Source organism: Meriones unguiculatus, chromosome 18 (genome assembly GCF_030254825.1).
Source record: "Meriones unguiculatus strain TT.TT164.6M chromosome 18, Bangor_MerUng_6.1, whole genome shotgun sequence".
NCBI classification, from domain to species: domain Eukaryota; kingdom Metazoa; phylum Chordata; class Mammalia; order Rodentia; family Muridae; genus Meriones; species Meriones unguiculatus.
In genome coordinates this window covers 16,863,975-16,891,193 of record NC_083365.1, presented here as the reverse complement: position 1 = coordinate 16,891,193, position 27,219 = coordinate 16,863,975, and the positions used below count along the sequence as shown (strand labels likewise).

General features: G+C 42.9%; 2 protein-coding genes across 9 annotated transcripts in view; both read left to right on the top strand.

Moving 5' to 3' along the window:
• The first annotated feature begins 169 nt into the window (after positions 1-169).
• Positions 170-9,968, top strand: Ctxn2 (cortexin 2). 4 transcript variants are annotated; one of them, XM_060371539.1, is made up of 3 exons: positions 179-306; positions 599-655; positions 9,511-9,968. In XM_060371539.1, exon 3 carries the CDS (start codon positions 9,568-9,570, stop codon positions 9,811-9,813), a length of 246 nt encoding a protein of 81 aa, XP_060227522.1. In that variant the 5' UTR covers positions 179-306; positions 599-655; positions 9,511-9,567; the 3' UTR covers positions 9,814-9,968. The 4 variants fall into 4 exon arrangements, with proteins under 4 accessions (XP_021486995.1, XP_060227522.1, XP_060227521.1 ...); XM_021631320.2 differs by lacking the exon at positions 599-655 and having other exon boundaries at positions 170-306; positions 9,511-9,966; XM_060371538.1 differs by lacking the exons at positions 179-306; positions 599-655 and adding an exon at positions 754-890 and having other exon boundaries at positions 9,511-9,967.
• Positions 9,969-15,223: 5,255 nt separating this feature from the next.
• Slc12a1 (solute carrier family 12 member 1) overlaps positions 15,224-27,219 on the top strand; it is a 76,531-nt gene continuing 64,535 nt past the window's right edge. For 4 of the 5 annotated variants that reach the window (XM_021631298.2, XM_021631296.2, XM_021631295.2 and 1 more), the window contains exons 1-4: positions 15,224-15,335; positions 16,392-16,988; positions 22,366-22,497; positions 22,639-22,714. In XM_021631298.2, coding sequence (XP_021486973.1) covers positions 16,581-16,988; positions 22,366-22,497; positions 22,639-22,714 — 616 coding nt within the window. In that variant the 5' untranslated portion in view covers positions 15,224-15,335; positions 16,392-16,580. Of the gene's footprint in view, positions 15,336-16,391; positions 16,989-22,365; positions 22,498-22,638; positions 22,715-26,990; positions 27,087-27,219 lie in introns of all 5 variants that reach the window. The other variant, XM_021631297.2, reaches the window with a different exon arrangement.

The window sequence follows — 27,219 nt, the reverse complement described above, 5'->3', positions numbered from 1 at the left end:
CCCAGCTTACGTCGCACCCCCTTTGCTCGCAAACATCTACACATCGCCACATCGGAGATGCACACATGCACACACATTTTCCTGCAAACACTCGGCGCGCACGTCCTTCCGCAGCCGCCCGTGTCCCGTCTCTCACCCGGACACAGGCATTTACACACGTAGGCCAGGAAAGCGCTACCCACGATCCTGTGACTCCACGCACGTCCTCAGAACACACCGTTTACACTGAACCGATCGGCGACCACAGACAAACCTACCAACAAGTCTACTGGCTGGAATTCATCTCCATGGCAACAAACATGGAAGGTGAGGCCATCCATCCCCGCTGCCTGCTAAGTAACTTTCTCCCCCTTCCTCAGCATTCCCGAACAGGGTTCCAGGCGCCAGTCCCCAGGAGAAGGTGTCCTTATTCTCTTGAATTTCAGAAGCAAAGAGAGCCGAGTGGGGGAGGGGGGCAGGGAGAATTTGTAGGTTTGGTGAGCTCAAATTCTGAAAAGGAAAAAAAAAATACCTCTGCAGCTGCTGATGCTGTCAAAAAAGAAAGAAAATGTGTTGTTTGTTTACAGATTGCAGATGTTTCTCCCATAATGTCTTGCAGGAAGTTTCCACGCTTCCTGCAGCTTAATATGTAGAAGACAACTGGAGACAGCACAAGGTAGAATGCGAACGATGGTCTAGGCTTCCCTAATGAGGCGTAGTGAAAATTCTCAGATCAAGCTCACCAGCGCTTTGGAAGGGATGGGGTCTGAGGAGCCACCCAGATGTTTTGTTAAGGAAAATCCCTCAAAGCTGACGTCTTCAGAGCTTTGGGTAGATTCTTGAAGATCCTGAGGCTTTGGAACTCTAGGAAATCAAAAATGCATGTACTTCAGCATGATGAAGACATCTGGGTTTGTAATTTAAGGTTTTCCTTTGATTCCAACACACGCATTCCTAAATGACAGCTCCGTACAGATGGGGCCTCAGTAACGCTTTCTGCTGTTCCTTATTTAAATAGGATTTAACGTTTTTGTTTGGCGAAGAGTCTGTTGTTCATGTACAGAAGGGCTCATTATTTTTTAAGCTTTGCATGTATCATTTCATCAAATTGCAAGCATTCTCTCATTAGAGACTTTTCTCTAGTGACTAGCGCTAAAATATGTTTTACCTAGAATATCCTATTGTACTTCAATTGTAACAACTGCAGATTTAATGTTTGTGATGTTGTTAGATAAATAAACAAGAGGGGGGGAAACCTGTTGATTAAAATAAAGACATACGAGGTTCTTCTGTATTTTTAGGAGGTGCCTACATTTTATCATTGGCTTCTGCAATTGCATGTTATGTGGGCCAAGAAATTAACTGTTTTTTGAAAAGAGGATTGGATAACTCCTAATCAGTAAATAATTCACAGAGGGAAAAAATGCCTACCACGTTTACTCATGGACATACAGATATATATATATATCTTTGGTGGGTTACCAAAGATATATATATATATATATCTTTATATATATATTTACTGGCCACCAAGATATGATTTAAATAACTGAGCACAGGGGACTTTGCTGTCATCATCAGTTATTTGTTGCTAACTACAAAGCAACTCCATGACACTGGGCCTTTAGATATCTACAGGTACTGCTGTGGCCCAATGCTATGACTCATCAGGACTTACAGAGCCCTGTATCTGACCCTTGCTGAGAAAGAAAAAGAGATACATTGAATCTGGTTGCTCACTACCGAAGTACTTGATCATGAATTCTAGTGAATGGAGTTGCAAACAGTATTTTATCAGTAGCAGAAGTCATATAAAAATACACTTTAATATTTCAGTCATTATAGAGAGAGATTCTGGTGTTTAATCTGAGCAGTGTTGATGATGTCATCCATTTTTATGGAGTATCACGTTTAAAGCAAATTTTATCTGGATTCAGCTTTATATCCAACTCTTTTTTTTAAATTCCCTTATTGTTTTCACAACTGTTTTTTTTTCATATGGGCTTTTTTTAATATCAGTTCATGGTTTTGTTCCCTTGTAATCGATTTCTCTCATATTTCATTCATTTTCTATTTCTCAGTGGATAAGGTATTAAAATATTTTTCCTCCTGACATAAGCATTAGAAGAACTGTTCTATAGAACCTAACGAGTCTTTTCTTTCCTATCTCTTCCAGTTACAGAAAATGAAAATGTGTTTTAATCCCTAGGTGAAAAGTGTTTTTGAGAACTTATTCATCATTAAGTAATAAGTGTTGTAACTGAAGACTTCTATTCATTTTTGATATTGTTATTGACAATATTTTATATAATATTCTCCATCTCAATGGGAAGGCACAAAGCTCAGAAAACAGTGATGTGGTCTCAGAAACGTCAGACTTGGTGCTGGTATTGAAATGAGGTATTCATTTTTTTATGTCAATTAATATATAAAAGTTTGGGAAATTATTTGAAAAAAGCTAGGCCTCAAATACCAGCATTCGAGTGCTTGATGCATGTCTTGAATATGAAGGCTAATGTGCTGGCATTTCTGCTTTTATCTACCTGTTTAGACAGAGCTGGCCTCAATAAGCATGCTTCTTGTGGACCTTTGTGTATCTTTTTTAAAACCGTTCTCCTAGATCGATTCATTGTTTAAAGAGGAACATTAAATTCTAAGTTTTTTTCTTTTACGATATTAACAAAATCATCCTTCTCAACTCAAATTTTGTTTAAAAATGGAAACTGCAACAGTTCTTTAAATATTAGATGAATTGACTTAAATTTCCTTTGAAAAATCAAATATCTGGTTAAGTTCTTCTTACTGAAAATGATCCAAATTTGAATGTATTATCCTTCTCTGCCTTTAACGTCTTTGCAAATAGAACTTGTTTTGTCAAATTTTATTACCATCCAATTCCATTCCCTTTTTAGCCATTATATCGCATTTACTTCAATTCATTAACCTTCTGGAAATTTCTACAATGATGAAATAGTTCCAGCATCAGGCCTTGTTTGTCGGTACTCAGTTTCCATTCCTACTTTCAATGCTTCCTGTAGAAACTGTGGCTTTCTTAGTTCTGCGTGAATACTCACTGTGGATTTATTCGTGATCCAAAGCACTTCTTATGAGCCCACCAGGATATCTTATTTTCCCTCTGCAAAAGAGACATGGCTTATGGTTTATTGATAGTTTTGTTTTTTGTTTTGTTTTTTTTTTTCCTACATGCAATCCTATCTGGTAATTGCAAACAGCATCTTGTTGGACTTGCAACAGCATTCATTGTCCTGGATCTGCCCTAGAACAAGTCTATCCCAGAAAACACTTCAGATGTGTGATGTATCTACTGTCTTCTTCAGTGTTCCCTTTCAATAATATCTCCTTCTCTGAAGTTTAAGGTTGCAAATACCTCTATGCATTGGGATCTCTCCATCCTTCATTTGTTCATGCATGTCAGTTTTACTTGATGATCACACCTAAAGTATTTTTCCCCACTAGGAATTTCATGTTGCACAAAATTATCTGGGTTGACTCCTTACACAAGAACCACAAGTTGATGATGCCCCAATTTACGTTTACTTTGTAAATCTACACTGTTTTCCCATTCTCTTTAGTGACAAATGCTGTTTTTTCATTGCTCAAGCGTAGCAGGGTGGAGCTATCACTAATGGGTCTCTTGTCGCGGCTCACTGCATTTCATCGATGCCAAGTCCTAGCTTTATAAACATCCTTCAAGCCCACACCTTCTTCCACCTACTCACTCATGTAGCTCTTCATTGCTTCTCACATGAAGCTTTGTTTCCAACACCTCTCTTCTAAAGATGTGGAAGATAATAAAATTAATCAGTATGGTTGTTGAGATAAAATTCTCTTACTACCTAAGAGGAATGCGGTAAATGTTGAATATAGTTTGCTTTTTTTTTTTATTTACCATGTAGAAGACTGAATTATTTTGTTCTTGTTTGAACATGGCTCCTTGCCCTTTCTAGTTGGAAGCTCTTTGAGAGGAGAGGCCAGATCTACTACCATGTATCAAAAGTGCAATAAATATTTTGAATACAATTATACTGACTACCTATTAATCATTTGTGTTTAACTGCAGTTTAATAATGACATTACCATTTTGGACCCTTTTTTCCCATCCAAGTTAAGACTGTCTCTGCTTTCCAAGCAATTCTTTACATCTTCAACATACATAAATTTTTGATGAATTGCAGTTTGGATAGTTCTGTCATGTAAATTATGAAGCAATATTTCCCTGGTTTTCAGATGACACATTTCCATCCTTCATATTCAAACACAAGACCTTTGTAAACGTTTCTACTAATTTCAGAATTTAAGTCTTTGGAAATGTTTTGAATCTCAACTCTGCTAGCTACCTGTATTTTCAGCCAAGCTTTATGTTAAATTAGTAATCATCACTTGAATGTCTTCAACTTCATCACTGTTGGAAGAAGTTGAAGAAGCATGGAAGAGTGTGTAGCTAAGGCTAGACCTTTGTGATATTACACTGAAGATCTATCTTCATGTGCAAAGCCTGGTATTTATTAGGGCAGCCCCGTTTTATGTAGATAATGATCTACAGCCAGGCATATGTCACTTCTTCCTCACAAAGGGATTATTTTTAAAAGCCCATGAATTGCCAAAGTCACCAAATCATGCTGCCCCATGTCCCCAATTCATCATATTAGCAGCAAACTCGCAAAAGAAAGCTAATTTCGCTGTTGGTATCTGAAGTTCTCCTCGAAGAGCCATCTGTTAGGGCCTGGCTCCTGGTCACTGGCCTCTTGAGAGAAAGTGAGACCGTTAGAAACAGATGTGCCTTGTCAAGAGAAGTTAGGTCTGCAGAGATTACCTTGACAGAGACAGCGAGGCCCTGGCCCTTTCTTCCCTCCAGCCACGGAGTGCGCAGCCCTCCTGTGCTAGAACTAAAAGCAGGGTCACATGACTGGCTGAAACCGCCGAAGCAGAGAGCCAACATGGACTTTTTCTCTTTTAAGTCGTTGATGTGACATTTGCCGGCGATGGAAGCCTCAGGAGTACAGCCCTGCTTCTCTTGTGCATTCTTTTTTATTTTCTTTTTTCAATTTTTATTTTTAAGATTTATTTATTTTTGAGTGTTCTACCTGCATGTACACCTGCACGCCAGAAGAGGGCGTAAGATCCCAGGATAGATGGCTGTGAGCCACCATGTAGTTGCTGGGAATCAAACTCAGGACTGTCTGGGAGACGGTTCTCTTAACTGCTAAGCCATTTCTCCAGCCCCAATTATTAATTCATGTATATGATTATTTTGCTCTGCCTGCATGTCTGTGACCACTGTGTGCCTGGTGCCCCCAGAGGCCAAAAGAGGGTATAAGATTGTCTGTACCCCTGGTACTGGAGCTACAGATAACTGTGAACTGCTTTGAAGATGCTGCCTAGGGAAAACCCGTGTCCTCTGGAAGAGCAGCCAGTGCTCTTAACTGCTGAGCCATGTCTCCAGGGCCATCGGCATTGCTTTTCACCCATGTTCTCATTAGTGCCTTCTTAGCATCGGCAATTACCTAGCAAACGTCTATTAGTCACACATTATCAACGTATCATTTCCATAATTTCCTCTCCTTCCTTGTGAAAACTGAAGCATTTGCCTGGACTCGTAACTCCAGTAGCTTTTCCTTGGTCGGTCATTTCTGAAAGCGTATCACCAAGCTGTGAAAAACAGAGTAGGCTAAGGAGTCATGTCTTTGTCATTTATGACTTTAAAATAATTATGTCTGCCTCTTCCATAAAGGCATAATGGTCAGTATGGTGCGTTGCTACCAGGTTCAACAGTGCCTAGCACCAAGCAAAGTGCTGGCATGTTTCAGTCTCTACATTTTTTTTTTCTTCAGTGAGTAAGTTAAGAAAATACTCTATGCTGCCTTAAACTCGTTCAACCTTTGACTTCCTGACCTCATCCTCAAAGTGTCCAGTAGCGTTCCAGAAGCTTTCCAGTTTCCGATAGCATTGCGTTTCTTCTGTATTTGTTCTAGTGATGGAGAGATAGAGTGCTGCAAATTACATTTGTTGTCATGGCAACCTTTTCCACTTACTAAGCAATTCTTTATCCACACGCTGGTCACATCCCTACTCAACTCAGAAGATTTTGAAGTATCTCATGACACCCTTCCTGACAGAGGGAAACAGCCAAAGACTAAACAGTGGAAAAGGAGTAACAAGGAGTAACCACACCAGAATTTTATTATTTTATTTTATTTATTTTATTTTAGTTCTTTGAGACAGGGTTTCTCTGTGTAGCTTTGGCTGTCCTGAACTCTCTCTGTAGACCAGGCTGGCCTCCAACTCACAGAGATCCGCCTGCCTCTGCCTCCTTAGCGCTGGGATTACAGGTGTGTGTCACCATGCTTGGCTACACCAGAAATTTTAAGCTAATTAAAAACTCACAGAGATCAATTATAAAATTGACATCTTTACTCTCTGGTAAATGTTACTCTTTTAAAAAAGATGAAAATAATATAGTTTCCTTAGAAAACAAGGGAGATTCACAGAGTTGCCTGGAAAAAAATCCACATTCTCCATCTCTGAGCATGAAAAGCCATGTCTTTTTGAGAACCCTTCATTAATAGCTTTAATAGGAGAGAGAGGGAATGCTGAGTTGTTGACTTCTGGTTATCTTCAAGGCCAGTTTTTGAAACCAAATGGAAGTTCTCTTGGTCATGTCAGCTACTAATAAACAAAATTTCAAGATCTCTGGATATTTAAGAATTCATACTTAAAAAAAAAACTCTAAAAAAAACCTATTCTTCAAAGATTGTATCCATTGTATATATCCATTGTGTAAATATTTAATTTATTTAAATAGTTCAAATAGTTACCAAATAAAGACACTATACTAATTTAGAAATGGTTATTTTTTTTTCGTTAATTCATTAACTTGCTGTCTTATGGGGGGCGGCGCTTTTGTATCTCTAGCTAGGGAGAGACTGTTTTAGTTCAGTAGAAACGCACGAGCTGTGTGCTTCGTTGCTGCTTCTGGAAAACGCCTCTTTTGTTGGTTTGCTTGCTCAGTTGCCTGGTAGGTTGTAGGAAGGATAAGAGAGTCTGTGGGTTCATTACTAGCCCAAAGGCTAAGACCGGCTTCTGTTACCAGCTGTGACCGGTGTACACATTTACTCTACGATGTCTTTAAAATACCGAACTGCTTTTAGCTGATATGGTAATAGCAGTCCTCTTACCCCTGCTTGATGGCAAGACGAACAAAGAATTAAAATTGCTCAGGTGTGTTATCTTTTGTGACGTTGATTGTTGTAGTAACCAGACTCCGAGGGAGAGTTTACTGGGCCAGCTGTTTATTAAGAAATGCTTTCGGGCTCCAACCCTGGAGACGTATGGCGAGCGAAGCGGGTGTGGACAGGAGCTGCGTTGGGACATGTACCAGAAACATCCTCAGCAGGACGCACATGGCACTCCAGAGCTACATACTTCTTTAGCGTATTTCCCTTTGAGCCGAGATGGTCAGAGCCACGTCACGCACTCCCTGACCAGCAACCTTCCCAGGAGGAAACAGCCTTGGTAGGGCAGGTCTCTGCAGAGGAGGCAGCACTCCATACTATCCGCCCATGAACCGACGTTTTTTGGCCCCTCTGTTTTTAGAGGCTTCTTTTTTTATCATGTTAAATTTATGTGCATGTGTGTGGGTCCGTGCACGTGGGTACTGCTTCCCTCGGAGGCAGAAGAGCTGGAGTCGCCCATGTTTCTGAGCTGCTGCCTGATGTGGGAGCTGGGAACTGAACTTTGATATTCTGCAAGAGTAGCATCACTGAGTGTTATTGGGTCCTCTTACCTACACACTCCCAAAAATGTTACAATGTTACATGTAGCTTACAAAGACCATTCATTTGACAATTTAAAACAAAAACAAAAACAAAAACTGTTTAATCCTGTTTCCCATACCTCCTGTGCGATAAATAACAAAAGAGCTCAGCCTTTGGCAAGATCACTCCGAGTTACTTAAAAAACTTTTTTTTTTTTTTTTTAATGCTAAGCACACTTTTACTTGTGAGGGCATTAAGCCAACTTAGCAGAAAGATGTTCCATAAATGGAAACGTTTTTCCCATTTATTGAGTTAAAAATCAACCAGCCAACATGCCGGAAGTAGGGAGTATCTGCCACTGGTAGTTTGAAGATAGAGCTCTAAAACTTTATAAAATACGGCATCTATCACTATGCTTTCAAGTCTGAAAGCTACACGCCTCCTCATTACACTCTGCACTCATTCTCACCTATCTCTTGCTCTAGCTTAGTGAAGTTTTCTCAAGTTTATTCTCTTTTACTCGCAGGAGTGGTTTGCACCCCATATGTCTATAGACCACATGCACGCCTGGTGCCCTCAGAGACCAGAAGAGGAAGTCTGATCCCTTGGAAATGGGGGGTTATAGACATTTGTGAGCCGCCGTGTGTGTGTGTGTGTACTGAGAACTGAGCCCCCATCCTCTGCAAGAAAAAATACTCTTATCCACTGAGCCATCTCTCCAGCTCCCTCGGTTGCTTTCCGAAAATGGACAAACAACTCTATTTTGTTTAAAATCAACATTCTTACAATGTTTAGCTGCAGTTTTAAAAAATGTCAATCACAGACAGGGGCATGGGAATGAGAATCTGGTTAGAAGGAAGACTACGGAGTTTTCTTAAAGTTAGCTGAATTAGGCAGAACTCACAACTTCAACTTGGATTTTATGTTTAGTTAGGGCAGTGGTTCTCAACCTTCCTGGTGCTTCGACCCTTTCATATATTTCCTCCTGTTGTGGTAACTCCAACCATAAAATTATCTTTTTGCTACTTCATAATGATAATTTTGCTGGTGCTATGGCTTGTACGATAGAGCTCTGGTGTTTCTGATGGCCTTAGGCAGCCTCTGTGAAGGAAAGGCTTATTCAACCCTGAGGGGTTGTGACAAGTTGAGAACCTCTGCTTTAGGGTTTTCCTGAACATGAATGTAGATGGTAGGGAAACAGCTAATGCCCACAGATATTGCACTTATCTCTTTGCAGTTGTGATGATGGGCATCGCTTGTATTCATGTAATTTTTAAAGACATGCTTTTAGAGTCGAGAATATAACATTTAAACCGGGGAGAGTGGCTCTTGCCTGTAATCCTAGCATTCAGGAAAGTTGAGGCAGAGGGATTGCCATGAGTTCTGGGACAGCCTGGACTATAGAGTGATAATTTCTCTCTTACACACACCCATACACACACACACACACACACACACACACACACACATACATAGTGGAAAAGAAACTAAATGTGAAGCAAATCAAAGGCATTTCATGCTAATGATGCAACGATCACTTCTGTGCTTGGCTTTCTATTGGCATGGATTTATAGGTCCATAAACAATGCTGCACCTCCTGCTGTGGAAAACGCATCTCCAATGCCACTTTCAGATCTATATCTGATATCTTTAACCGTCTTTAATGAGTTAAGAGGGCTTGAAAATACCTGAGTTTATCATTTCTTTCCCAATGCCGTACAAGGATGAAACTAAACTGGGTCTGTTCTGTACCTAGGTGGAGAATTGACTCCTGCAGGGCCCCTGAAGAGCCATCACGATGCACCAGTGAATAATGAGTAGCACCTACTGCAGCAATTCTTCAGCTAAGATGAGCGTCAACGAAGCCTCTGAATCCTCCCCGACTCTGGAGCAAAAGACCGGCTTTGTTTTTGTGGGCATCTTGTGCATTTTCTTGGGACTTCTCATTATCAGATGCTTCAAGATCCTGTTAGACCCGTACAGCAGCATGCCCTCCTCCACGTGGGAGGATGAAGTGGAGGAGTTTGATAAAGGGACCTTTGAGTATGCACTTGCCTGACGGTAGCCCCAGCTTCATGCCTTCCCCGGTTGCCATAGTGACACACGGCAGACACATTTCACAGCTAGCTCGACTGTGCTGCTGGAGAGAGGATCATTCCATTCACAGAATTCAATAAACATCTGTGGTTGAGTTGTCCGCCTCGCTGTGTGCAATCTCATGTTCTCCCCCATCTCTCTCCTTCGAGGTCTCTATGCACAGAGCAGAAACCAGACCACCTCTAATATCTGCCCTTGCTCTCTGCTCCTCTGTGTATGCTAATGAGCTAGCTGAGGACTTCAGCAAACCTACCTGTCCTCTCCACGCTCCGGCACTGCTGTCGTGAGCACTGGGTTGTGTGACCCTATTCTTGGGAAGACGTGAACACACAGAGAACCAGCGATAGATAGGGGATATGTCTAGGAATATGGGTGATGGGTTACTTACAGGAGCAGAAATCACTTGACAGCAGCTCTATCACCAAAACCCACCCCAGCGTGAGTGACAGCTCACAAGAGCTGGGAGCCCGGAGCTCAGGGCACTGCCTGCAGGCAGCCGCACAGTTGGAGAGTCCCTCTGAGGCAGCTCAGTGGTCTGAACCTCTTCCAGGCCTCTCGGCATCCTTACTGCTTATGTACGTTTGGGGAAAGAAGGAAACTGGGGTTTCTGGTCAGTTTCAGAGACTTTCCGAAGCCTTTGGGTTGTTTATTCCTTAAACTTAGCAGGTTTCCCCTGCAGTGTGGAGTATTTTACCTCCCCTTAGAACATTCTATGCCTTAAGGAGCTTCCCTCCAAGATGAAGGCTTATCTCAGAGGAAATTGCTACACAACACTTAGGCTCAAAGGCCTTTAGGCCCAAAAAGGTAAGAACATTATTTTTTAAACAGGGATCATAGGTCAGAGTTCACAGTGGAACAAATTCAGAAAACTAACACCAGACCTTCCATGTTTGCAGAGATGTGAAGGTTCTCAGAATTCCCGGCATTCTTCTAGACCTTGAAGAACCTCCTGTGGTGAAATCCTGCAGTCCAGCGTCCCTGCCAATCCCACCTCCTCCCTGCACCACCCTCCTTCATGGCTAGCACCAAAGACAGAGATCCAGCATCTCCCAGTAGGAAGGACAATTGTTCTGAGGCAAGGTGTCCAGTCAAGCACCCCCGCATCCGGGCCACCAGGAGCCAGTTGTCGTCTAAACTTGGTGGACTTCACGGGGGAGATAACCATAGGGTTTGAATGCCCCTTTAAATCCAGCAGCCTAAAATTGCCACAAGCATACCTGGAAAGCCAGAGCTAAGGAGAGGATTGAGGATATTAGGCTCATTTTCCAGGTCAGGAGTCAGGACTCTGATGTTGGCTGACTCAGCTTCAGAACCTATAGACTGACCTCAGGGCAGACAGTTTCCACATCTGTGAAACAAGGATGAGAAGCCTATGCTGTGTCTCTCAGGAAGGCTGGTGAGAGTATGGAAAGGAAGGAAGGGAAAAGCACTTTGAAAAACCACAGAACACATGCTCTCTGCCTGTCTCCACACCACCCCTGACCCAGGGTCACACATGCTTTTTCCATGCCTGAGTATTACGTGGGCCCTGAGGATCTGAACTCAGGTCTCTGCTTACAGAGCAGGCACTTTTCCCATTGAGACAACTCCCTGGCCTCTACGATGTTTTACCAAGACTCCTAATCATGTCTGTGGCATTCCAAGAAAAAGCAGCCACAGAAAGATGCCTGATAGGGTGTTTGTTTGTTTGTTTGTTTGTTTCTCAGTGAATTCATAAACATCTATGTCAGCTGTGGTTCTTCTGTTGTTGAGTTTGGGGTGGAAGCCGAGAAAACTTACTTCAGATAAGGAAGCTTAGAATAAAAGCTTTATTTACTGAGTTCATGGAGGTGGCCAGGATCTGAACTGTGTCCCCAACGGGAAGCTATATTGCATAGTTAAAGGGTGAAAACCACAAGATGAGGGGACATTGGTGAGTGTCAGGGTCATCCAATCAAATTTTAACATTATGGGAGTTTCTGTTGAAGGCTGGGCCTGATCCAGGACACCTGACCTTAAAGTGTCCTAGACATTCTCCTAGACATTTGGTCCAGAGCTCAGCATGATAAGGGAAACAAAAAAGGAGCCAGCTGCACTTAGTTAATTAGGGCATAACAGGCAATTGGTTATATACTTTTATAACTTATGTATCTTGGTTTAAATAATAGCAATTTCTATGTCCTTTACTGGTTGACAAAAAAAAAAATATTCAGAGAAGTAGCATAGGACTTCATTCCTGGGCTTGGGAACATGAACTTGTTTGACTCTTCCAGCAAGATGGAGACGTTGTCTAGAGATGGCCATATTCTGACAACTGTCTCCTTAAAACAGAAGCTGTTCAGCAATTGGGAAGGTCCCAGCTCCTGTAGGGCTGGGACCTTGAGTTTAGTGTTTCCCTGTCATTAAATGGTGTCTGAAATAGAAATTGTAGTACTTAGAATAAGTTTCTTTTGCTAGTTCCCAACACTGTTCAATGCCTTCACACCCAGGAGGCTCTTGGTGCCTCAGGAGCACATCTAATTGGTAATCTGGCCCATGAATAACCCAGTAAATTGAGATCAGCTGATGTTGCTGGAAGGCATCAGTGCCTTAACACAGAACATGGTCTGTGTGACATGGACTTCTGAAGTGCTTCCTCCCTACGACTCACGTCCAATTGGCAGAGGTTCCATTTGGAACAGGGACAACATTCACATAGACTTTTCATTTCACGAGATTACATTTTTTTATTTCAAAAAGAATAAAAGTATCAAAAGAAAGGAGAGACAGAGAGAGAAAAAAACAGACAGACAGAGAGGGGTGTGAGACATGTTCATAAAGAATGCGCCATTTCAGGTCACCTCCCAGCACATTACCACTCCCAATGTCACTAAGAACACACACTAACAGGAAGTGTTTGGTCCATCGCTTTTATTTTTCATTCGTGTATCTTAGTCTTTTGGGAGGAGGGGGTAGACAAATAGTCAGCGTCTGTATTTTCAGAGCAAGAAATGATAATGACAAAAGGCTGGTTATGAGATACAATATGAAAACTTCAAGAAATGTTAGTGTGTCCAAGAATAGATGGCCCATACCATTTCCAGATCAACTCCCATTGCCATACCCAAGAGCCTTTTAGGGGAACAGGAAGAAAGGTGGTGTCTGTCACTCCAGACAGCTTGTTCTGTTCCTGACCCACTTGCCTCATGGACTTGAATTAAGCTCACCATCCAAGGTTGACTTTATGGATGTTGTCATCCCATCCATACCCCCTAACTATCTCCCAGCCACGAGAAGGTCTGAACCCCCTTAATAAAGAACAAAGGCCATCGTTTCCCCGTTAGAGATAACAGCCGCAAATGAAAATGTCGGCTTGATGGAGGACGGAGACTGAAACTAATTCATATACACTGAAGTCAGACAGGCGTGCAGCAAGAGAGAGAGACTGGCCTCAGGGGCACTCACAGCCCCAAGGGAGGAAGAAGGCTGAAGAATGAGGAAGAGATTCCCGAAGGCAGGTGAGGCCCAGATGGGGCCAATCATCCTAGCGCAGGGAATAGAACTTGTGGGTCTCAGCAGCATCTCAGTAGTCTACTGATCTGTTCAGTAGCCAGGTACCCCCGGCTGAACCTGACACCTGACTTCCTAGGCAGAATGTCCTTCTTCTAAGAGAGAGCTGCCACCCCTTACTGAATAAATAAATTTCTTCTATTAAAGTGGTCTTTATGAGATGGTTAGAGCTGATGGGGTTGCTCAGTGGATAGAGGGACTTACTGCCAGGCTTGACATTTGAGTGCAAACCCTGGGACAGACATAGTGGAAAAAGAGAACTGACTCCCCCGAAATTGTCCTCTGATCTCCATATATACCATATGACCTGTGCACTCACTCACACACACAAATAAGTACTTGTAAAAAACAGAAAAAGAGAGCAGCTGCCTCTTTATAATTCTTCTGACAGAACAGCATAACATTACCTCGCTTGAGTACCAAGGCATTCACCCAGCTAAGAACATCGAAGGAGTTTTCCTTTGGTATCTGCATGGCCCCTTGTACCATCCTGCATCTGGCCACAAACTTACCTTTCCCTTTATTTTAATAGGTATGATTTCTATCCCTGTGTTTAACGGCTGGTCTCAGAATCATGAGTGTGACTAAAAGAAAAAAAGTTTCAAAGGGATAATAAATATTGCCAAATGGTACAAGAAAGGACTATGTTAAAACTGATGTGTTTAGAAGCAGACATATATTAGCTCATTTAGTCTTCACAGTAACTCAGCAAGTTACATACCATTTTTTTCTGCATCCACATCTGCATATAGAGGACATTACGGCACACACACACAGTGAATGAGTCTCCTGAATTCACCCAGACAGCAAGTGGCAGGACCAGAATTGAAATGGAGAACCCTTCCCTTACAGCTCGCATTTAATCACCACATCACACCACAGCAGAGCCACCCAGGTAACCGGAAATCACTTGGATGGCTTCTTATTAGACACAGAGAGGACTCGTTCAATCATCCTGATTGGAAACCAATGACAGAACCTGCGTGGAGGGATTGCATGTGCACTCTTAATCACCGACCCACAGACTGGAGCAGAACCTCCCTCTGAGCAAACCCCAGACACTTGACGTGATAAAAACTGTTCTATGCAGAGACAGAAAAGCCATTTAGTGGTGCCACTGGGAAGTGAACCCAGTTTGAGCACCTCAATGTGATTTTCTTACTAGACAGAAATCTTTTCAGTACCTCACCGATCCATCCTTAGTCTGCTTGCTTTCTATGCAGGAAAGAGGCAAAATAAGAAAGATAAAATGATTTCACGTAACATTCCCTAGCTTCAGAATACTGAGACCATCTCTTGATATTTTGGTTCCTATGCTGAGCAATATGAGGTCACTGGGTCTCATCAAAAATAAGATGGCGAGCTATGCCTGGTACCACAGGCCTACTTCCAGCTGGTGGGAGGCTGAGGTCAGGAGGATGGCAAGTTGAAGGCTGCCCAGACCACAGAGTGAGCTCAGGGCTAGCCTAGGTATATAGCAAGATCCTGTTTCAAAGTAAAAATATTTAGAAATGGGGTGGGGAGCTAGTGGCAGAGTAATTGCTAAGTCTGTGTAAGGCACTGGGTCCCAATCCTATTACAGAGAGAGACAGAGACAGAAAGGCAAGCTGTGGAACTAAATTTATCTACTCCCAAACAACTGAAGCAATATTTTTGAAGGCTTTGCTGTTGAGCAATCTGTGGATTAAAGAAATTTTATTTTGTTTACTGTCTGAAAGGATTAATGATTTACTACTAGTTACTAGTTGATGTGGTACTTACGGTTCCCCGGGGCTAATGACTGGCAGGGCTTCTCCCACTATTCCAAGCCAATGACTGAAAAGCCATCTCTTACAAGAACGTTTTTAACCAATGAGCAAAAGCCTAAGGTTGTGGCCTGAAAGCTAAGGCTCCATATATGCCTGTGTGATGCTAAAGTAGTTACACTTCCTCAGAAGAAGGCTCCTGGATGGGAAGGTAAGTGTCTGGGCTGGGCAAAAACCTCACTTCATACCGAGACCAAAAAAATCCTGAGGACTGGACTGAAGAGGTCTGGGACTGTGAGACGTTAAATGTTTTAAAATGTTAAGAGTCGTGGGCTCCACGGGTAATTTCACCAGGAAAGATTATTTAAGACTTTAATTATATGTGTGTGTGTGTGTGTTTTAGTTCAAGAATGCCTTAAATCAAGTTTTTGTTTGTGTTCTTCTTATTTTCTAGTTTTCTTTGGGAAAAAAAATCAAACGTTAAGGTATCTACAAAAAAATTACTTCAAAGACAGTATTTCAGGTTGGCACACACCATAGAATTGTAAAAACTATCAGGTGGTCTTTTGATTTCACAAAACATTTCGTTTAAAGGAGCCAGTAGAACATAAGCCTTTATTGGGAGCTATCTATCCAAAACACTCATTTTTTTTAAAGGTTTCCATAATAACATTAATGGAAAAGCACAAAAATATGTGAGCAAATGAAATGTTTCATAGGCCACTAAAAATTCTTAAAATTCACAGAACATCATCTTGACAGACTTCTCTTTTTTTAATCTCACATGTTAAAATGTAACTTTTTATTGTTACGCAGGTTAAAGTTTTTCTGGGACAAACTTATCATTGATGATGTGTGGATTTTTGTAACCAGCAAAATACACTTTTCAAAGTTTTCAAGTTTTGCACTTCGTGTATTAGACAGTGTATAATGCTAGCCACATAAAATACTTCACAACCTCAGCATTTAGACTCTCCGTGAACCCTCTTACTGTCATCAATTACTAACATGCTTTCCAGAAGTCCCAGCGACTTCCAAGCAAACATGACAAGCAGTCAGTCACATGTTGGTGACTTCACTGGAATTTCTGTGTGCAGAAAACAGTCCCTGGTTATTTCATTGCTCAGGTGGTAAGGGTTCTGGGACAGGCAATTTTAGTGAAACAAAGTTAAAATTGTACGCCTCATGGAAGGAAACTGTTTCTCAAACCTTTCTTAAATATATTTGCATTGCCTGGAACAAATACACTTTTCTTTCTTAATAACAGCTTTGAAGATCATTCTGAAGATCGCATGGCAAACAACTCGCCAACAATACACCGGGAATTCAGTTACTGAGCCATCTAGAACCAAAGCCAAGAGTTCCATATTGCAACCATATTATTGTCTGTTTTGAAGCAAAAAATATAGATAAGCAACAACTATAACGTGGGTAGTTCCTTAATAGATTTTGGAAGATGTCAGTAAACACCCCTTCCAACTCAGTGCCCGGGAGCACCAGTCGTTTCCAGGTCCATGTTATAAACGAGAGTCACGGCAGCAGCGCGGCCGTGAGCGACAGCGCACACCCCCCACTTTACGAAGAGACCTCTTTCGGGGACGAAGCCCAGAACAGACTGCGAATCAGCTTTAGGCCTGGAAACCAGGAGTGCTACGACAATTTCCTCCAGAATGGAGAGACGGCTAAAACGGACACCACGTTTCACGCCTACGACACTCATACCAACACGTACTACCTGCAGACTTTCGGCCACAACACCATGGATGCTGTCCCCAAGATTGATTACTACCGCAACACAGGCAGCGTGAGTGGGCCCAAGGTCAACAGGCCCAGCCTGCTGGAGATCCACGAGCAGCTGGCCAAGGTAAGCTCGAAGGAAGTGGTAAGCGTCCTTCCACGCCATTCCCTGGGGTAGTAAACCTGCGCGTGTCCAGTGGGGAGGGCTGCCCCACGCCTTCCATCTTCTGGCTTCCAAGAAACCGAACCTGTACAGGCGCTTTGCAAAGGTCTGCTGACTTGGGAGAGAAGCGCAGACTGGGCTCAGGAAGTCAGGGAATTAGCAAAGTTAGGCAATGTATTCCTACGGTGTCTGCAGTTAGGTTACTCGGGTCCAGCTCGGCTGCTTCTACTTCACTGTTAAAAACTCCCCAGCAATCCTTAAACAAACCACTGTGCTTTCGTAGCTCATTCTGTGGGAGTCAGCCTGTGGCCCAGCCGTGGTGTGGCCTAAGACATAGCTATCCTGGAAGCTAAGGCCGAGCTACGACTACTTTTAATATTCCTTAAAGAAAGATCAGGAATGCAAAAGATTCGGCCCCACTGTTCCCCCTCTTCATACCTTTGCCTGAGGCTCCTGGCTTCGTTATCTTTAAGCCTGGAAGCACAGAAGTGGCCAAACTTCCTGTTTAAAGAATGCACAAGGGTTCCAAAGTCTCTGAAAGACTCTCCATCCTCATTATTTAGAAGCTTAGACTTCCTCCGAGATATGCTGAGAGACTATGGCCCTGCCTTCCTCTCAGTTTGTAATGAATGTGTTTTCTGTGTGCTTCTGTGTGCAGCACTGTGCATGTGTGGCTGTTTGCATGTGCTTGCACATGTGTGTGCCGTGCCAGAGTGTGCGGAGGCTGACGCTGGGCATGTCCCTCACTCTCCCCACCTTATGCTCTCTCGCTGGAACCCAGAGCTTGATGATTCAGGTAGTCTAGCGAGCCGGCCTGCTCTGGAGCTGAAAGCACAGGTGGAACGCCATGCCAGCCTATTTCTGTGAGTGCAGGAGATTCGAACTCTGGCCCCCACGGCTACCAGCAAGCGCTCCACTCACTGAGCCACCTTCGCAGCCCTGAACATCGCTTTGTGCAACACGGTTACTCTCTGCGAAGAGAAAGATTTCATATTCAAATGTTTACGTACTCAGAGCCAGGCTTTCTGGGGAACAAAGAATGCGCAGTTTATTTCATAACTATTCACGTATCCATTCTGGTTCTTAACAGTTAAACAAGCCCGGGGGGGGGGGGGCGCTCAGACCTTTAATCCCAGCACTCTGGAGGCAGAGGCTGGAGGATCTCTGAGTTTGAGGACATCCTGGTCTACACAGCGAGTTCTTGTGCAGCCAGGGTTACATAGAAAAATTTGGTCATGAGAGAGAGAGAGAGAGAGAGCAAAATTAAGCCGTCTCCCTTCACCCCCAACCCTGCTCAGGACAGGTTCTCTCCGGAATGATTCTGTAAAGGCCGAGGCTCTTTCTTTAGTTTCTTCTCACCTTCTTTCCAGAGGAAAAACAGCTCCAAAGTTTACTCTCTGAGCTGCCTGGGGCCCAACTCGGTACTAGTACATCCAGAGGAAGACCCCCATGTCTCCACTCTGCTCTCTCATCCCCTCACCTCACAAACCTCCTCCTCTGTCCAGTGTGCTGTATCCGTGGCAATCTGCTAATGCTGGGCTTTGTCCTCGAGCTATCTGGTGCTTTAATCAAAAGAAAAAAAAAAAACCAGCTCATGGCTACTGAGGCAGAGTAGTAGCTCCCGTGGAGATTTTTTTTTTAAGGGAGGTAATTTGAGGCTTCAGACAAAGTGCTTGTCCATTTCTTTCTCTAAATAAAGGGGAAAACAGGATAATAGACGGGACAGGAAGGAAGGAAAAAAAGGTGAACTGACAGGAGGTGATCCCAAGTTGTAGAAGGAGCAGAAGCAGAAGGTAAACATCACAAGGACCTTCCCATCGTCTGAAGAAGTGAAATAGAACCCAAAACGCCCAGAAAAAAGACAGGAAATTTTATCCCATCACGTCCTGTACACTACACACAACTTGTAAAGCTGCCCCCTTGGTTTAAAGTAATACAAAATTTTTGATGCTCATTCATCCACTCCCACAGTTTACAACAAAGAAAAATAATAATGCCTTAGCCCCCATTAAGAACAAATTGGAAGCAGGACCTGGTAGGTCAGGCCAGCGATCCCAGTTATTCCTGGACTTGATTCCTAAGTCAGACGATTATATGACAAGGCTTGTTCCTAATAGGTAAAATGAGGTTAGAGAATTTAGAAGCCACAGCCTGACGGCATTACCACCAAGTAAGATGCAGATCAGCTAGGGTGACACTTGAAGACCTTGTCTCAGATGTAAGGCCCAAATTTCAAACAAAGCAAGTAGCTGTGGAGGCTCAGTCACGGTGCACTTTCCCTGGACACATAAAACTATAGGCTCAGTCCCCAGCACCGCTAAGGAAAAGGGTTGGAGTTGAGTGGAAGGAAACCACATTCTAGAGAGAAGGGTAACTTATTTTTAAGTTTTAAAACTCTGGCTTATGAAGATCTTTACACTGAGGGAGTAAATTCGGAAGCAGCAGGTTTTCAGTGTGCTATCTGAATGACGGTGGAGTGGCCGCCTTTGACACAGCACATGGAAGCTGTTTGGGACGGCTGATCATGTTTTGAACAGATAAACTAAGACATTGTTTTGTGCTCTGCTCTTTTCACCATACAATAGGCCTTGGCAATCTCTCCATATCAAAGGATTCACAGTGATTCCTTAGCATCTGATAAGGATTAATCTTGCAATATTACTTCATAAAAGGAATTCCGTTTTCACTTCCCCTTAGAATGCACGTGATTAAAGCTGCATTAAGTATTGGAAGATGAAAATCTCCTGTCAAATAGTCTACCTTTCTCTTTAAACACACTTTCTTTTCTTTTCACTGAATTCATAATGCATAAATAGAAATATTGGTGAAAGAATGACCTTTCTATAGAATTAAAAATGCATTAATGAAAGATTAAGGGTCATCATTTATGGAAATGGAGTGCAAGCAAGCAAATTAACTCATATTGTAAAGAAAGAAAAAAAAGAGCTACAGAAAGGATGTGATCACAAAACTTTCCGTCTTTGAGACATTGGCAGCATCCAGATGTCTGTGAATCCCTCAGCAAGCTTAGCAGCCTTCAGGTCCCCACAAACCCCTACTCAAATTATGTTCAACATTTGTAGGAGACACTGATTTTGCTATTGTTCTAGTGCACAAAGGAAGCATTTATCCAAGAGTAAAACCAAGATTTGCTTTACCACATAAAAGGTGATTTTTTTTTTCCTTAAACTACTTCCAGGTAAGATTTTTTTTAAATATACAATCTTGGATGTGTTCTCATTTCTACTTCCTAAGAAGGCAAAAGTAGCTTGCTGGAGGACATGCCCTGGATTCACTTCATGACAAAATTAGATTCCAACTCTAGTTTCTTAGGCACAGAGCCTTTCTGCTCCTACATATTACATTGAGACAAGAAAATGGCATGTGTTCTTGTAAATTTACTGTTTAAACATTAGTCACAAAAGGAACCACAGTCACAAAAAATTCGAGGTCATTGGCCCCCAGCCTTTGACATAAATACACTTAAAACTTCAAAACGTTAGCAAGTTCCATATAGCTATGAAAAGAAAGTTGTCAGCCCTACATTGACTCTGCTTCTGAATAATTTAGAAATTGATTGCTGTCCCGACTTCCATGTCTTGAGGTTTCTCTGCCCTGCACTCCTAGAGTGTTCTCTTTGTATCCTGTTCTGAAGTCCACGTGATAAACCGAAGAACTGTGAAACTGTGATCAGAAATGGTATCCATCAAGAAACAAAAACAAAAACTTCGTTTAACAGAAAATTTTGAATATGCATTTTTTTTTCCTCTATCCTACTTTCCAGCTTGCTTTTTCAGTTATTGATGCTCTCATTCTCCAAGTGTAAGGGTCAGAGTCACCACTGGAGGTCATTAGAGAGCCCAGCAATCTCCTAGACCAAACCCTCAGCAGGTTTTACCAGAAAGCATAGGTTTTATTTCCAAAATCATGTCCAAAAAGGCAGGTGACTAAGGTTTTCTCCTGGGACCCCAGCCACAGGAAGAGCGATTAACCAGAATAGCTAGATTCTCCAGCTAAGCTGAAGAAATAAGTTCTGTAACCAAACAATTCTTCATTCATATTAGCACACCTGTAACTTCCACGCTTTTGAAGACTGTGATTTAGTCATGGGAAGTCAAAGCTGTGGTTGGGAGATGGCTGGAAAGCACTGGCAGCCGTACCTGGTGCGGGGTGCTGGGCTGTGTCCCATTAGCAAGAGAGAGAGGTGGAAACAGGAGGCTGCTCCTCCAGGAGCTCAGGGGCCCTTCGCCTGGAATACACACCATTGAACAACAACAAAAAACCCTGTTTCAATGAAGGCAGAAGGCAAGGACCAACAGCACAAGGTCATCCTCTGACGTTTGCACACATGACTCAACACGTTCTTGTCTGCACCAAACACACAAACACATGCACATATGAGCACAAGTCATACATCATACGCACACCTGCACTCATACACACAAATGGGTACACATACACACGCATCATATATAACACAAATTCATGCCTCCTAGAACTCATTCACGCGTATCAGAAATACAGACACATTGTCCACAACACACACAAATGAAAGTAAAATCTGCAGGGGACTCTGTTACTATGTGTCTAGAATTTATTTTAAACAAACAAACAAACAAACAAACAAACAGCATTTTACTTGATGTGTGAAAAGCATCTAATGCTTCCACCAGAAACGGGCTATGCTGCCTGAGCTCGTGGTGGTCTATCCCATACATGACTCCTGGCTACTGACCACTGGAAAGGAGGCTAGTCTAAGCCAAGGTGTGCTGTCAATCGAAAATGCACACTGTTTTTAAAATGTAGTATGAAAAATACTTACCTAAAATCTTTTTGATACTTTATACAGACTATAGGTTTAAATGGTAAAGTTTTGGACAGACTCCACTAAGTAAAGCACAATCTAAAACTCACTGTGATTACAGCCCCTTCTACAAAATGAGAGACCATGACTGCTATCGTGAATTTACATTAAAAATAGCAGTAATACGATTTCTGATTTTGACTATCTATCTCTAAACCTAAGGCATTTCACCTGAAGATTTTTCTTTTTCATAGTAGCCTTTCTCCCTTGAATCGTTTTTATCTTTTTGCATTTTAAACTCATTTAAATCTGAGCGCTTTTGTGCTGTTAGTGGCAGGATGGTCCAGATTCTGTCTACCATCCTCCAGCCTTATCCACAGCTGGAAATGACTCCCAAGGGTAGCCCCTTAGCTCCCAGGGTTAGATACAGTAACAACCTTACTTGCTGAAGTTATCGAAATACTTCTTTTTTCTAGAGTTTTATGGCCATTAAGAAACAGTTTGTTGATCCACTACTCTGTTTGTGTCTCCGTGCAGAATGTGACAGTGGCCCCTGGTTCGGCGGACAGGGTGGCTAATGGTGACGGGATGCCTGGAGACGAACAAGCCGAGAACAAGGAAGAAGACACAGCCGGTGTCGTGAAGTTCGGATGGGTGAAAGGTGTGCTGGTGAGAGAACTTCTGTGTTTACACATGAGAGCCAGCCCCTGGGTAATCCGGCGGGATTCCCCGGCCTGCTCTGGACACCAGAGTTGCAGGGTTACTTGGGCTTGGGCCGGCATCACTTTCCATCCTCACTTTCGTCCCCAGGTAAGATGCATGCTGAACATCTGGGGAGTCATGCTTTTCATTCGCCTCTCCTGGATTGTTGGAGAAGCCGGAATTGGTGAGCAATTTTCTTCCCTCCTGAGAAATGTTTATGTACATGGCAAGCTTAATAACCAACTTGCTTCACCTTCAATGCTGCCAAAGATGAAGGTCACAGAGTCATTTACCCTTGAGCACGTTTTTGTTTTGTTTTTTTTTCCCCTTCTGACAATGTCAAGGAGGAAAGAGGAGGCACTAACTCCTATGAGACTGGAATTTTCCAGTTTGCCCAGCAGGTGAATGTTCAGTTGACTATTTCTACCTTTCTATAGAGTTTCAAGCATATGGGTGGGTAAAGCATATTCATTTCAAATATGGCCACACTTTGGGATATGTTGACATTTACATTTTATTTGCCTCAGACTGTCCCACTTACGAAGACTGGCAAAACTTCACTAAGCAAAAAAAAACTTGTGGGAAACTGGTAGAAAGTATATGCAAATACATATGTGACCTGATTAGTAAAATTCTGCATCATTGAACATTTTACAAAGAACTTAACTGTATTATTGTCAGATGCCAGCAGTAAAAAGCAAATGCTCATAAAATATGCTCATCTATAAGGTTAAAACGATAGCTAAAATGACTCTAGTCATTGTAAATGTTTACTTACAATGCAGGTAAACAATTTTTAAAAAATGGTATTATTCCAGGAGTGATGAGTTAATGTTTTTCAACTACATCTCACTTAAAATATCCAGTTGCGCATAGTGTTTTTTTTTATTAAGAACGTAAAATTCATTTGTAAACTTATTTGAGTTTTTACCAAAGTTCCCAACTTACTGTGATAAAAATCAACAGTGTGCTTGCTGTTCTATATACCTGAATGCAGGATGGATTGAGTTTTGAGGGGAGACTCAGTTAAGTATTGATGTGGAGAACACAGAAGCTGAGTGTATGAAAGGTACCTGTTGTCACCCACCTCCTTCAACACACACCTGAACCAGCAGCTGACAACTGAAGCGGGAGGGCTGCCCTCTCACACGGAGCACTGAGCCAGCCCCGATGGTTTTTTTCCATGCTTCTTGTTCAGCAGCTGCTATGTTCCTGACAGAAAGGGTGCTTGCTGGTTTGATGATGCGTAGCAAATGAATGCCTACAGCCTCAGGGTCCAAACTAAGTATATGCCATTCCATGGAAAATCTGCAGCTTAATATTGCCAAGGCTTTGCTCCAGGGCTTCATGCAAAATTAGGTTTTTTTAAGGGCAGTTTAGTAACTTACTGAGATCATCAAGACGCAGTTCTTTGTGTGGAGGTGTGAGCAGAGACAGCCAAAGGCAAGAGTAATTCTTTCTAATGCACATATTTAACACCCATATGTTTGGGCAACAATCTGAACGTTAATCAGATCTTACTCTGCTCGGCACAGACAACCCAGTTTCACGTTTTTTACAGAGGTATCAAGGAGCCTCTCGCTGCTAAGCAATTTGCTTCGCTTTTAGCCATTAGTGTATCCAAACGGAATTGTTCCGCTGTGTGGCTGAATCAGGCATAGAAGTCAACAGAGATCACTCTAACCTGATGATGTGCGCTGGGTTCCCTGTTGATTGGCGTTGTTAGTGTTGTTTATTTTTCATGCTCTTTTGAGGCTCAGAACCGAATTTAGTGGGTAGCAGAAACATCTTATCAACTTACGTTGCTACAAACCTGAAGATTAGTGGGTGAAAGTCACTGTCTGGTCCCCTTTGGGTTTTGCGCATTGCTGCTTTTCTCACACATTTGGCCGACTTCCTTCCTCAGGGTTGCAGATGCTCCTCTCTAGGCTTTGGGTTGAACTGAAATCCTCCTTCAGGTCCTGGATCATTTTTGCCAAAACTTTTGAAAATCTCCATCTGGTACTTTCCCAATGTCAGCCTCTTTGAGTTCAAGAGTCTGGATAACTCTTCTCAGGAGGGACTTCTTATTTTGCTTCCTGTTTCTTTAAGACTCAATCTATGGTAGCATTTGATGAAGCAGCTCCTGTCATACACACAGACACACAGACACCTCAGTATCATTTCCAGTATCATTTCCAGTTAACTTAACCATTAGGCAGGGAAGTTGGGTGTGAAAAGTGGATGTGACCGGAAGCTAGTCACTTACCCTCTCAAGTTTTATTTTGCAGCTAACACATAAGAAAATGACTTAATTCTCCCCCAATCAATTATTTAAAGATATAGCTTTAAAAAAAATAAAGAAAAGGAAAAAAAAATCTGGCTGAATGGGCAGATACAAGCTGAGTGGGCTAATGCTGAACTCCTCATCTGCAGGAGGGAGGAGCAAGAATCATCTAACAGCAGAAGACGGGCTGCAGAAGCCAGGGGTTCACTTTCAAAGCTCTGAGCTCTGAACCTAGCATTTTAAAGAGGCTTCCCTGGCACTTCCTGCAGCAGGTCACGCAAGGGTCACATTTTGAGGAATCAACAAACTGAACGAATGCTCTCTCAGCTGCCTTCCACCCTAGGATTTTCTGTTTCTTTGTTGGCCTGACTGTAAGAAAGAAGCAAGCTTCTCGTTGTTTTAAGAAAGAAGGTGGCGTTTAGTTTGGAGAAATGTACACAGCACGATAGGCTGAGGCGGGAATTGCTCAGGAGACAAGGAACAGGGGAGTTAGAGTGGGAGGAGCGCGGGCAACCCGAACGTGTGGGCCCGGGCAGCGTCTAGAGCGTCAAACATTCACCCCCAGACATCCTGAACGCAAACTAATGCGTAGAGGCTGGGGATAAATTACCTTTCGTGGCATCAGCGCCTGAGAACACACAGGAGAAGAGAAGTGACGTTCACACACACACACACACACACACACACACACACACACACACACACCGCCGCAGTATCCTTGTGACTCAAGACCTTTAGTAGCGCTCTTTCTTACAACCTCCTTTCCAAGGGTCTACGGCAGGGGTGGTGAAGTAGGAACGGCGGCTTTACGTGTGAGAGCAAACAGCACAGAGCTAAACACTGAGCGGAGGCGCTGAGCTCCCCACAACCTTCCCCCTGGATTCTGTATCAGATTCTTTGGGGAAGTACGGGGGGGGGGGGTAGGCGGGGACACGTTTTCTTCTGTTCATCTTGGGTTCATTTCCTGCAGCCTCATGCGTTAGACGGTCAGGTGGCAGGTTAGCAAGAGAGCGTGTTTATTAATGTTTACCGGCATGGGGAGGACTCGGTGGTGGGTGGCGATTCAAACGAGAGGTCACAGCCCTCGTCTGCCATCCTAGCAGCAGAACAACCAGACTGCAGAGAAGTGATTAGATGAAGAAAGAGAAGGAAATCTGAGTGTCTAGGGTGAGCAACTGTGGAAGGAAAATCAATAGAGAAATCTGCTAGGAGAGCAGGACTGGATTCCCTCGGAATCTTCTGCAGGCAGACAAGGGCCTGCCCTTGTCCCTGTGGGTGAGCATCTTCCTTGTAGACAACGGAGGCCTGAGCATGCTCACACACGCCTGTCCCCACTTGTGCAACTAGGAAAGCTAAGAGTGCTTATGTTCACTGTGTAGCTAAAAAACAAACAAACAACAACAACAAAAACAAAAAAACACCTTATACCACAATGATGATATATTCTAGCATCTTCCTTGCCTCCCTAAAAGACACACACACATATAACTGCTGTTTGTTTCTTGAAACTAAAAATGTGTGTGCCTTCCTTTTGGCCTTTATCAGTTTCTCCTCATAATCACTGACCTTCTGAGCCATAATATCCTCCAGGGTGGCTTTTTTCATTCCGTTCTGTTTGTGCCTTGCACTTCTCACACTGCCAACCACACAGCTGGATATGTGGCTGGCTTTTCACAAACACTAGCATTCACGAGTGCTGTGGCTTTGAAGAGTACCACCAGCCCCTCCATGGACTGTGATGCCAACCGCACGCATCCACTCTTTCTGATTTAACTGCCATTTGAGTGCCAGAAAAATAAGGAAATTCTGAGGTCGCACGGCAAATTAGTCAAGGTAGCTAAATTTGCTTCTGTCCGATTACCTATCCACCTAATGAACAATCTGCTAATCAAGAAATTTACCTGGAAAGTTAATATACCCTTCATTTATACTAACAGCTGGAGGCTGTGTAGAACTTCATCACAGACCAGGCTCATGCTTCCTTTTGACCGACCAGAATTGTTTACTTGGGGACAACACAGCCCTTTACCTTCCAGACATTGAATCTCCTAGTACGTGAATGGCGATTCTGTGGCCAGCTTTTAAATTCAAACGACCAAAATCAGTAACCACCTACGTTCGTTTGCTTTTATGTAAGTGACCCAATGAGCTGTTTCACCATTTAATCGCACTTATTTTTCCTCTCTCAACTGAGGTCTCGGTGTGATTATCATCGGCTTAGCCGTGACGGTGACAGCCATCACTGGTTTATCCACCTCTGCTATCGCCACAAATGGATATGTCAGAGGAGGTAATAAAGTTGTGAGCCAGACCATCATGTGTAAGGTAAAGGGGACGCAGGCTCCCATAGCTCACCATTGACCTTTCTGGGGTGTTTTCAAAGGTAATGCAAGTTGGTTCCTTTTCTCCCCCACCCTCCAGGC